This window comes from Erpetoichthys calabaricus, chromosome 2, assembly GCF_900747795.2.
Source record: "Erpetoichthys calabaricus chromosome 2, fErpCal1.3, whole genome shotgun sequence".
NCBI classification, from domain to species: Eukaryota; Metazoa; Chordata; class Cladistia; order Polypteriformes; family Polypteridae; genus Erpetoichthys; species Erpetoichthys calabaricus.
Genome location: NC_041395.2, coordinates 103,306,832 through 103,319,389, shown reverse-complemented (window position 1 = coordinate 103,319,389; position 12,558 = coordinate 103,306,832). Strand labels below are relative to the sequence as shown.

The 12,558-nt window shown below is 35.6% G+C and overlaps 1 protein-coding gene across 1 annotated transcript in view; it reads right to left on the bottom strand.

Annotated features, from left to right (window-relative positions):
• bbox1 (butyrobetaine (gamma), 2-oxoglutarate dioxygenase (gamma-butyrobetaine hydroxylase) 1) overlaps positions 1 to 12,558 on the bottom strand; it is a 105,622-nt gene that overhangs the window by 67,180 nt on the left and 25,884 nt on the right. Inside the window, exon 3 of the mRNA XM_028794218.2 lies at positions 7,312 to 7,426. Coding sequence (XP_028650051.1) covers positions 7,312 to 7,426 — 115 coding nt within the window. The remainder of the gene's footprint in view (positions 1 to 7,311; positions 7,427 to 12,558) is intronic.

Sequence of the window (12,558 nt, the reverse complement as noted above, 5' to 3'; positions counted from 1 at the left end):
AGAAGTAATCTTGAATAAGGCCCACGCAGACATGGGGAGCAAGTGCAAATTACACACGGCCAGCACTGGATACTGGTTCTGTGACAAATTAGCAATAACCTATGCGCCTTCATTAAATCCGCTTTTTAAACTTTATATTTATTATGCCTTCCTAGTCCAAGTTAGATTTCTGATCCTCAAGTGCAAAGCACGGAAACAGGCAGGATCACTTTTTACGAGCTACCCCAGAGCTCAGAGAACACTTCACCTTAAGGACTTTATTAAACCAATATGTTCTTAAGGAGGCAGGTTTAAATAAGCCACTAATTCCCAGCACCCATATTATTGTTCATAATATAAGGAAAAGGACTTCTAAATGAACACTGTGCAGAGAAAGACCTAAGTTAATGTAAACTGCAATTATTCTTGTTATTTTTGAATGAGTGGAATGAAAGGCTTTGACTATATGCTGTATTATCTGGGTCCCCTATTAAAAGGTCTACATAAGGTGGATTTTGCTTGATGGCACCTCAGACAACTACGACACTGCTATTCCCTCCCGTTCCTAAATATAAAATGTGTTTCTGCCAGTATAGCTTACATTCTGTACTCTGGTTAAGGGGTTCCACCCAATGATTATACAGTGATTTGCAAAAGTATTCAATCCCCTTGAAAGTCATCATAAGTTTCTGACAAAATAAACCATTTTGTCCCCTTGAAGGTCATCATAATTTTCTGACAAAATAAACCATTTTGTGTAGATATTTAACTGAAGAAGAAAAACTAAAAAGTTAGTAATTCAAGCCCTACACACTGGATGAAATCCTCAGAGCCTTTGTCAGACCTTACGCTGGTGCAGTTGGCCATGTGTTCCTCCTGGTGTCTGGCCTCCATGCTCCTGAGACTTTCTTGCGACGATATGTATTGATGTGCCATCCAGGAGGAGCAGGATTACCTCTGCTTCCTGAATCGGCTGCAGGTACTGCTCCATGCTACCAGCAGTGACAAGGACACTAGCAAAATGCAAACTTGAGAAGAATCAGTCAGTAAGAATAAGGAGAGGGTAATTTGCTATGGCAAAACCATCTGCAAAACCACTCCCTTTTTGGGGGTTGTCTTACTATTGCCTCTCCAATGTACTTGTTGTCACATTTACACCAAAGCAGGTGAAGTTGATTCACAATTGTTTATGCTTCCTATCTGAACAGATTGATATCTCTAAAGCTTAACTGACTTGGTATTAGACTGTGATGATTAAATGTTCCCTTAATTTTTTGAGCAGTGTTTGTGAACACATCTTTTGTCATGCAGAAAATTAAGATGACTATTCATGGGAACTGAATACTTTTACATGCCACAGTATGTTTCTGTTCACAATTGGCATTTGTTGTACGGGACATAATTGCTGTACTGCATGTAAATTAGGAACTGTCTTACTCTGTGTTGTGTAAATAGGTCATATCTAGCCAAATAAAGTTTACCTTCCCCACTGTTCAAATACCTTTTTGTTTTATTCCCCTTTTTACTAGTTGAATTGAAATGGCTAAAACAAACAGAAAACAGGCTGAATCAAGCTACTTTATTAGTCATTTTGTGTCTGCACATATTGTAATATACATTTAGCAATCCAGGTTTTAAAATGGCTGGGGGCACTACTGAACAAACACAGGAGCCTTACAAGGTGCAGAACACTATAAGAGAAGGCAGTGAGGAAATACTATTAAGAGCTCATTCACACCAAAGCATTTTTCTAGTGTTTTAGTGATTGACCAGAATGCTCCTAAACTGCTTGAAATGTTATTTCCCATTATTTGTAATGACACTATTTACACCTAAGCCTTTTAGCAGCAAGTGGTTTAGAAAATACTATGTTTTTGAGCATTTTCAGCCAAATACTTGTTCCACTGAAATTAATAGTTAAGGCTGGTAAAAGAAAACACGCATTTTAGTAGTGTTTTTACAGGAAGTCATTGTCTTTTCTTGTATAAGCCAGGAGTGAAGCAGCTCATTGAAAATTAAAAATAAAAAAGAAATGTTGGTTTCAACATGCATGCACACGCTTCGGTTATCTAGTGACAGCTATTGAGGTGGAGGTCATGTGTGAACATACAGTGAAAGCAAGTGACAATAATTCAACAAAAGTTACAGGAATACATTTAGTTTTAGGTTAAAGTTCAGTACAGATGCTTTAAAATAGAGGCAGAGTGGTAGCGCAGAGCTGACATTCATTCCTTACACCATCAATTATATGGGTTCTGCATGTTCCCTCATTGTGTATTTGTGTATTGATTGCTATTACCGAGTGTGTTTCACTAGAATTACCCTTTTTAACACTAAATACTGAAAATGTGTCAGTAATACTTTTCAATTATGAAAAAATGTTTAGTTTTTCTTGTAGTAAATGACATCCATACCCTTTTTCCATCAACATTCGGAGTCCCCAGATGAACTTTAGCCATTGCACCATCAGATCAAACTATTTCAAAATATACTTAGCAAATAACTGAATTACTGCGGTGGGCTGGCGCCCTGCCTGGAGTTTGTTCCTGCCTTGCGCCTTGTGTTGGCTGGGATTGGCTCCAGCAGACCTCCATGACCCTGTGTTAGGATATAGCGGGTTGGATAATGGATGGATGGATGGATGGAAATAACTGAATTAAAACTAAATAGACACTCTAGTAATAGGTTTCTGATACCGGATTATATGTAATCACACATTTTTCTGCTTGGCTATGCTACTGATCTCTAAATTTGCTTCTTGCCTTACCCCCAGTGCTGCTGTGAAAACTTCAGACTTTCTGTGACCATAAACTAGGCAAATTAAAATTACCCATCGGCACATGCAGGACTGGCTTTATATGAATACAAGATATGTTCAATTCTTCGCACTTGACTACACACTGTGTATGATAGCCGACACCTCACACAACCCCCCCAGCTGTTACTAGACGAGGGCATGATGTTGCACCAATAATGGCAGGCAATTTTTTTTGTGACATAACATAGTTATTTTGTTATTTCACACATCATGTGCTTACATGTTTATCGACTCCCGTGTGTAATCCTGGAATTTTCCAGGATGCTTCCTACTTTATAGTAAGTCCAGAATTGTCCTGTTGACTCTCGTTGGTGTGGAAGAGTTAACCGAACTTGTGTGCACACGACTCTGATGACACCTGCTCTGCAGTACTTTGCCAGGATTAAAAGCACTTAAGTCATAGAAGACATTCTGGAGACAGAACAATCACCTCACAGCCTAAAAACTGAAATGATGTCAATAATATTTTCCCTGCAAAATGCTTTTTTGAAAATGCTGGAAAAATGCCTGAAAAACACTTGAAAAGAGGAAAAAAAACACCCCAAAAACCCTGAAAAACACTTTAAAAATGCATGCAAAAAGCCATTAGAAAGCTTGAAAAACACTAAACAAATACTAGAAATTTTCAAAGATTATATGTGAATGGGCCATAACATATGTGAAGCCCTTGCAAGAAGGAAACATTGGAACCCTTGATATGGTGTTCGGGCTCCTTCTGGGGACAACAGTCTGTCTAGCATTTGCATGTACCTCTCCATGATGGCCAGGGCACAGAAATCCAGGAAGACCTGGGTCTCCAGTGCAAACTCTAGACATACAATTTTAAGTTTTCTACATGGCATCCAGGAAGCTGGTATGGCTTCTATTCATACAAAAGTAGTTACTCTCTTGGGATGTCCCTGCAAGCTACAAGTTAGTTGGGCTTGGAGTCGAATGGTGAGGCCCCAGCAAGAGTGCAAAAGGTGGGTGTAAAAGTGAACCATACACTCCATATAAATAGTTAAGGAAAGCCATGTGTGTAAGTAGGCCATTGAGGCATTAGGTCTCTATCGTGCTTACTTTTGTAGTTTGTGTTTATCCTGTAATATTAGACATGTAATAAACTATTTTTGTTTTATATTTTGATTTTCTTGTTCATTATTTTGGTCCAGGGATAGCTCAAGAGTGCCCCCTACTATTCACAGCATTATCGTCACATCAGCTGTAATACCACTTGTCAGGTACAGGCTTGTCACAGTGTCAACAAACTGGGTATATGCCAAGATGCATATACATAACCTCCTTAACTATGCCACTCTGTTACAAAAGGATAGGACCTACTGGAAATTCTACTCATCACTAAGATTGCCAGATACAAAGGAGAACACATTAAAAGTGTTCTACAACCTCCTCATGATGCTGATTTTTTTTAGCAAATAATTAGTTATACATATATAACAGAGGAGTGCTGAGAGTCCCCTTATTGGATTAATCTTGTTAAGATACCTATGTTGTATCAAAAAGGGGGATGGGGATTGAGTTTAAGGGTCTGACGGTGAAGTGTCAGTATGCAGCTATTGGCTGGTACACGTGCAAAAGGCAGACATCTTTTAGGTTTTGAGCTTTGCTGGACGAATGGAGGACATTAGGCCAAAAAGGCAGACATTTCCTGCTTTTGTTGGATGTCTGGCAACCTTACTAATCACTGATTAAAAAGGAGTGGATTTTGTATTATATACATAAACATGACTGTCTATTGCAGTGAATGATAGGTTTCTTGAAGAGATTATTTTTAAAGTTGATTAAGTGGGTATTAAAAATAAAGAAGCACCACTGAAATAGTGAAAGGAGTTGCTCATTAAACTAAACACCGTCAGAAAAGCACAATGCAATTTGGCATTTGAAATACTCTTTTGAGGTTTTGTTATCTATAATATAGAATGGAATATAAGATGTAAAGGTTATTTAGTAAATATTGCTTGACTGAAGCAAAGAAAAAAGTTAATCCTTTGAACTGCAAAAAAATGTGCAAAATCTTTGGTAAAATACCTCTTTTTCCAAATGTTTTGTTTGATTTGCAAAGAATCCTTTGCAAAACCTTAAACAGAAACCCAGAAAAAATCTTAAGCTCCAGGATTCTGTCTTCTGAAATGAAAGACAAACAAAGTGGAGTAAGATGGATCTGAATTTGGAAGTTTGGCTCCTGCTCAAATGTGCAGCAATGGCTTGAAGGCAGGCTAGACAACAGGGGGGTTGGGGCACTTATTTCCTCTGTGGTCTTCCCTGTATTAAATCAGTCTTGCATGTGTCGACAAAGGAAGTTGAACAAAAATTTCCACTGAGCAGCTTTCTTGATGTTCAGCATGTGAAGTGTTTTCCAACTAACAGTTTTTCTATGGGCTTTTATGTGGTTTAGAATCCAATGAAAGTTCTCATTGTTATTGGCATCCAGGTTCAAGCAAATAAGTACAAATACCAGCATCCAAACTGTCATTAGCATCTTTATAGGCTTCAAGTAAGAGCTTAAAAATGACAAAGATTTACTGAGTCATGAAGAAAGCTGGGCAAGAAAAAAAAATTCAATATCCTTTGAAGGAAAAATATGTATCAAGATTTTCAGGTTACTGTATATGACAATATAGAAAATGGCATAAAACAGCATATTTTCAGCATCTGGCTTTTAAAATTCAGGACTTACTAGATTTCCTACCACTTGCATGTTTTGCCTGAGTCACTATTTTAGATATTTTTAGACATTAAATTAAATAAAATAAAATTTGCCTTGTTTCTACACAAACCTTTCCCTTCCTAGCATATCACTTTTGTCTTTAAATAAATGTAATGTGATGTCTCACTTGTTCACAGCATTATTAATAGCTAAACTACAAATAACATGCACTTTTTTAACAAAATAAAAAGACAGAAAAACATTGAGAGGAAGGAATGAGACAAGAATATTACATGAGTTGAAAAACTGAAATCAGAAAAGTTAAATGGAAGTCAACTTCTTCTGAAAGTGCCAGAAGCACCTTGATATATTCATATGTAAAATACAAAATAAATAAATAACCTAACCTGAGAATACATGTTTGAACAACAGTATATGGCAGTTTTGAATACTGCTTTGAAGAAATTGATATTGCCAAACAGTACCCCTAAATTCTATGAGGCATAGTGCCTCAGAAGTGAAACCTTTGGGGCTCCCAGAATAAATTAAATTATAAATTAGGTACTGTTCGTAAAAGAACAAAATATCAAGTCTCCTACAATGCTAGAGAGCAGGAAAATCAGCAAGGGCTAGGTGTTCCAGACCCTCTACTTATAGAGGGGCCATGGATAGTTGGGAAGACAAAAAAGAGATGGCACTCTGATTACACTATCTCACAACCTGGACAGCTAGGTGTGGGAGAACAGGTAAAAGGAAACTGAATGAAACGAGTAGGACTCTGTTTCCCCTTTTAGTGAATTGATAATGGAAAAACAAATATAGACACCCAGACATTTAAACTCTGCCTTTCTTGACAGATTTGAACAGCTATCCATTGCAAATCACACAAAATAATTCCTCTTAATGTGGGGCCAAAGCTTTTGGAGCAGGTTTAAGACTACGTTTGAGAATCAGAACTATGTCATATCTCTAACATAGAACTAAGAAATATCTGAAAATGTTTCATTTATTGAGACATATGTTAGATAGGCAGATAATGTAACAATTGAAAAGAACCAGTGCCTATGTGCTTAATCCATAATGTGAATCATTGCATTGTTTTATATGATATCCCTAAGGTTTTGAATCCTGGAACACCAATGGTGTATCCAGCCAGCATGAGACGAGCAGGGCAAATACTCAATCAAGAGTAAAATATAATTCTAGTTTAAATTAATCAACAAGAACATCAATCTTAATACTAAAGCTACATTTACACTGTACATTATCAAAATAATTGAAATTTCTTTTTTTGTTTAGATTTTATTTTCATGCTAAATTTAACACATCTCATTTTTTTCACATATGCAGTTCATGTCCAGAATATTCAAAGGAATCTCAGCCTAGATAGGTGACATCATGATTATGCCAGTAATGTGTTTTAAAGGTCTGTGCATGCAAAGATAATAATCTCCCAAAAGTACTTCAGCCTGTCATATACGCCTAAAAAGGAAAAATTAAGAGGGCAGGGAAAATGCATACTCTTGCTCTTATATTATCATTTGTTTCAAGTTTAATTTCTGTAATATTTGTCTACATTTGAATTCACATGTGCAGCACCAAACTGAAAATAAACATGTCAATCACCATAGGCAGTAAGAGGGGTAAAATATGGATAAAAGGAAAAGTGAGAAAGTGTAAACAAAGTACAGTTAATTTACTTGCTAATCAGCCTAATACATGTTTTTGTACATTTTAAATATAATACATTGTCACATATTTATAAATTTGGCAGTTTACTATTGTGTTAAATCTGGAAAGAAATATTAAGCTTGATTATATCAATACATTTTGAGTCAAAATAGCTTAACAAAAAATATCCTCTTACCGTTTAAAAATAGGTTCTCTTGTACGTTTTCTCTAGAAGGTTGTGAAAAGCATCGTTTCCTTAACCACTCAGCTTCAAACACACTGGTATGGAAGTCAGGCCAAACAATGGATACCTAAGATAAGAGGAATGACTTTTTTATTTGTTTTCCTCAATATACAACTACAACAAAACTATTCATGATCTGAATCACTTAACAACAGAATGCAGAAGTGTTTTACATAAATTTCCTTACAACTGCATTGAACATTAATAAATATATATTTGTACCAATTTAAGAAAACAATGTATATAAATCAATGCATATTTTACCAATTTTGTAATACAACAATAACAATATGTTTTTCATAAAATACACTTTATGAAGTGGATATTCTTGTAGATTTAACATTATTTGTTTATTAATTTATTTTCACCTGTTTTTGTAAAATCTCTCATTCATGGATGAAAACAGACTAATTTAATGTTTTTCATTCATTCTTGTGGCTGCACATTGTGCCTGCTCGTTTATTTTGAAACCAAGCATATACTGAATACTTTGGAAATGGGCCAGCTGGATGACCACACCAACTGAATGATAAGCTCCATTTCCTCTTCTATTTCCACTTTCAGATTTCCTATTGATGCAAGTTTTCAAAAAAGGTATTAACTACTTTAATTAGCAGACTCTCCAAATTTGTTAATACCTGAACTAAGTAATTCCTCATAATAAAACTACCATCAGTGGGAATTATATGTACTTATTTACTCCAGGAATACACTGGGTTTATATACTTGGAGTTACCCAGTCCAGACACTTGTATTTCTAACAACAATGTCCAGCTCCCCCCAGCTCAGAAATAAAATATAATCCCTTCAATGTGCCCTAATTCTTCTACTTGATCTTCACCCAATGTGACATACATGACATACAGACTGAGGCATAGATTTAGAGGACATTCTTACTGCTTCAGGTGCTAGATCTGGCTGATCTTGCTGTACAAAAATTTAAATTCCAGTCTAAGATAATACCATACTGTACATCATATTTGTGGACACAGAGCATAGAACTTTGTTTTGGTCATTGGCACTCATGAAAGTTATCAACAGGAGAAGAGACAAGACACACCCATAACAAAAACTATGCAAAACTCTCACTCTGCAAATTCAAGGAATGAATTCCACCTTGTAATGCCCCTCCTCAAAATATCATGGAGCACAAGATAGATAGATAGATAGATAGATACTTTATCACAAGCCTCCAGCTCCACAAAGCACATGTACACAAACCCTCAAATATTAAAGAAATGGTAAATGTTCCAAGGCCAATGTGGATTTGACAATGATCCTCATGGGCCCAAAGTTTCAGCTCCACTCTGGCATATGCCTTCCTTTACTAAACATGGGGACCACCAACTCATTAAGCCAACGAATTGTGGCTTTGTTTTTTTTTTATTGTTCATTTAACATTTACAGTGCTAAATAAATAATGTGAAATCACACATGCCTCAATTTTATAAACTAGTTGCTATGATGTTGCATATTGCTAGAGCATGTGCATGATATCAAGGCAGCTGTCTCATTTAAGGTCAAACCAGGTGACTGAAACTTTGAAAACTTTGTTACAAATAATGAAAAAACTGTAAAAGAAACAAAGAAACAGTGTGTAATGACCAATTCAGATTTGACTCACCTTTTTTTTCTTGGTCATTTTTTAGCACCTTTTGAGTTTTATTTTACCCTAGATGTTACTCTTCCTGTCTTTGTTTGCTCATATTTTGACACTTGAAGTCATCTGTCCATTTTTTCTTTGCTTGGCATGCCATGTGTGACTGCCACCTAAATTTCTTCACTGTTTTAATCTATTTTAGGGATGTGCCTTAAATATAGATTTTTAAAATTAATGCTTTAATTTTTTAAGACTACACCTAATATCACAGTAAGTTTGCCAATGCATATAATGTTTATTGCTTCATTTTTCAGAAAGAGATTTCTTTAATACCAGTATAAGCCCAACAAGACCCTGATTTGAATTAGGTGGGTTCAGAACTGGACTGATCTAATTTTATACCAAGTTGTTAATTCAATTTATATATTTTAATTAATTAATACTGAGGCAAGTTTAGCTTGTATTTCCATTTAAAAATAAATCAACACAAAATTATGTGCAATTGGAAACTTTAAAAACATTTACAAATAACTAGAAAAAACCTTCCTCTAACTTTACTAAAATTACACACTATTTTATAAGAAATTAACTTTTCTGTACTATTTAGATACAGACCAGTGTATTTAAAATGTTTTCAGTTTGGATATGAAGTTGTTAGGTTTCCATTAAGGATTCATTATATTAACTAAATGTTTAAAAGTCTCTGGTGCTAAAGGTGCTAAATCCAAAATCCAAGTCATATTTCAGGTGTACTCCATAAGTAGGAATCTAACAGTTCTTCCCTGTGTAGTTTGAAACTCATATCTACAGAAACATGAGCACAGTTAGTTCTTCTAATGAGATTGTTTTTGAATGTGAAAGAAAATTGACATTTTAAAACAATGGAATAAAATGTAGTAGATGGAATTGTCCTTCTAGAAAAACTAGCGAAGTTATTTGAATAAGTAACTGGAACAAAAGAACTGGTCAAAAGCTGAAAATAGCAGACAAACAGAAGAAAAGATACACTGTAACTAACACCCAATCACAAGACAAAAAAAAAACAAATTAAAAAATACTAGCACGAGTAGAAACCAGAAAATCTTTCCGAAAAAGGATTTGTGACGCACAAAAATACTTGACAAATACGGTTTTAAATCAGTCAACTTGGATAGGAAACTGAACCTTCTGAGTGACTTTTAATCCTGCAGGATAACTGATCAGGGGTTATGATCTCCAAATGCATGCCATTAGAAGCACAGCAGCAACTTTACATACAAGAACACAAGACAGAGTCATATATACTTCTGTAATAGCAGCAGAAATAAATATGCAAAAATAAAAAAGTAAGTTTTAAATGAAAAAAACTAATGAAAGCATTGCATGCTACAATATATATATATATTTTAATTTTATTGATTTTATTAAAATCAAATAACATGCCATACACATAACTCAAGTTTTACCAAAAAAAAAAAAAAAGGTTCTAAACAAATCAACCCTGACTCTTGAGAAAGAGAGCTAGGCCAGCAGTGTAATACTTTATGCTAGTAAAGATAAGTGAATAGATAAATTAATAAATGAATAAAGATAAATGGAGTAAAAGAGGGAAGAGAACCTTCTTCCTCAATTTAAATGCTTATTCTAAATTGTTATTGATTAGATCCTGCCAGGTTTTGAAAAAGTTTTGTAAAGATCCTCTAAGTGCTAATTTGATTTTTTCCAGTTTCAAATAGTATATAACATCAGTTACCCACTGACTTAGAATAGATGAGTTAGGATTCTTCCAATTGAGCAAGATAAGTCTACGTGCCAGTAGTGTAGTAAAGGCAATTACAGTTTGTTTGTCCTTCTCCACTTTAAGCCCATCTGGGAGTACACCAAACACAGCTGTCAGTGGATTAGGGTGGATTGTGACACCAAGGCTGTCTGAGAGGCATTTAATGGTTTTGATCCAAAAAGTTGTTAATTTGGTGCACACCCAAAACATATGGCCTAGTGAGGCCAGAACTTGACTGCAGCATTTGCAGGTTGGTTTATGCCCTGGAAACATTTTGGACAATTTTAAACGATAGAGATGCACTCGATATATAATTTTGAGTTGAATAATTCTATGCTATATGCATATGGAGCTCGAGTGAATTCTGTGCATTGCTACTTTCCACTCCTTTTCTGAAATGTTGAGTAAGAGATCCTTTCCCACTGTTCTCTTGGATCCTTGAAAGGGAGGGACTGTAAAATAGTTTTATATATTACAGAAATGCTGTCTGAGTCAATATTTTTTCCGGCATAGAGGTAGGTGGGAGGTGAGGAAAATTGGGCAGGTTCTGTTTAACAAAGTTTCGAATTTGAAGATGGTGAAAGTTCAACTTGGAGTGTAATTGTTCGTAGGATGCAAAGACGTTGTCTATGTACAGATCTCTAAGTGATTTAATCCCGAATGTTTTCCAGGCATTAAAAACTACATATGTTTGAGAGGGTAGAAAAAGGTGGTTCTTGTGCAAAGGTGCCACAGATAAAAGCTTCTCTATCTTAAAATACATCCTACATTGGTTCCATATTCTGAGTGAGTGAAGCACAATTGGGTTGTTAGTATATTAGTGATAACTTGTATTTACTGGGGTACAAAGCAAGGAATATAAAGAAGTAATGCAGGATTTTATTTCCACTGCGGACCAAGCCTGTGTATGTTCATCTATTTGTGTCCTTGTCCATGTTTTTATAGTTTGTATATTCGCCGCCCAGTAATAAAATTGAAAGTTAGGTAAAGCAATGCCACTGTCTTCCTTAGGTCTTTGTAGGGTCGCCCTTTGGATACGTGGATGTTTTGAATACCAAATAAATGAGGTTATGGGTGAAGCTAATTTCTTAAAAAATGATCTATTGATGTATACTGGAATGTTCTAACATAAAAAGAGAAGCTTGGGAAGGATATTCATCTTAACCATGTTAATTCTCCCAGCTAAAGTGAGATGAAGGGTTGACCATCTATGTAAGTCTTGCTTAATTTTTTCCATACAGACGGCAACATTTTGTTGATAAAGAGCTTTATATTTACTTCTGATGTTTACCCCTAGGTATTTAAACTGATCTGAGATGATAAAAGGGAAGGTGTCCAATCTAATATTGTATGCTTGAGAATTCACTGGGAAGAGCACACTTTTATTCAAATTGATTCTGAAATTCTGAAATTCTGTTAGTGCTGTTAGGACTGCAGCACAGAATTTTGTGGATCTGATATGTACAGTACCATATCATTCTACAATATTAAAACCCCCAAATTAGAGTGTCACATCCCTGAAAACAAGCAATGGGAAGGTAGAAAAAATATAAACAAATGGCCAAATTTAACAGGAAAGCAAGATTACACATCAGATGCAGCAAGAATCCTGGATGAGGAGATACAGTATAAAGATATAATATAGACATAATGTTGTCAAACCCCTCCTTTAACCGTCACCTTATCGTGGTGGAGGGGTTTGCGTGTCCCAATGATCCTAGGAGCTCTGTTGTCCGGGGCTTTATGCCCCTGGTAGGGCCACCCAAGGCAAACTGGTCCTAGGTGAGGGATGAGACAAAGAGCGGTTAAACAAACCTCCTATGAAGAAAAACAATTTTGG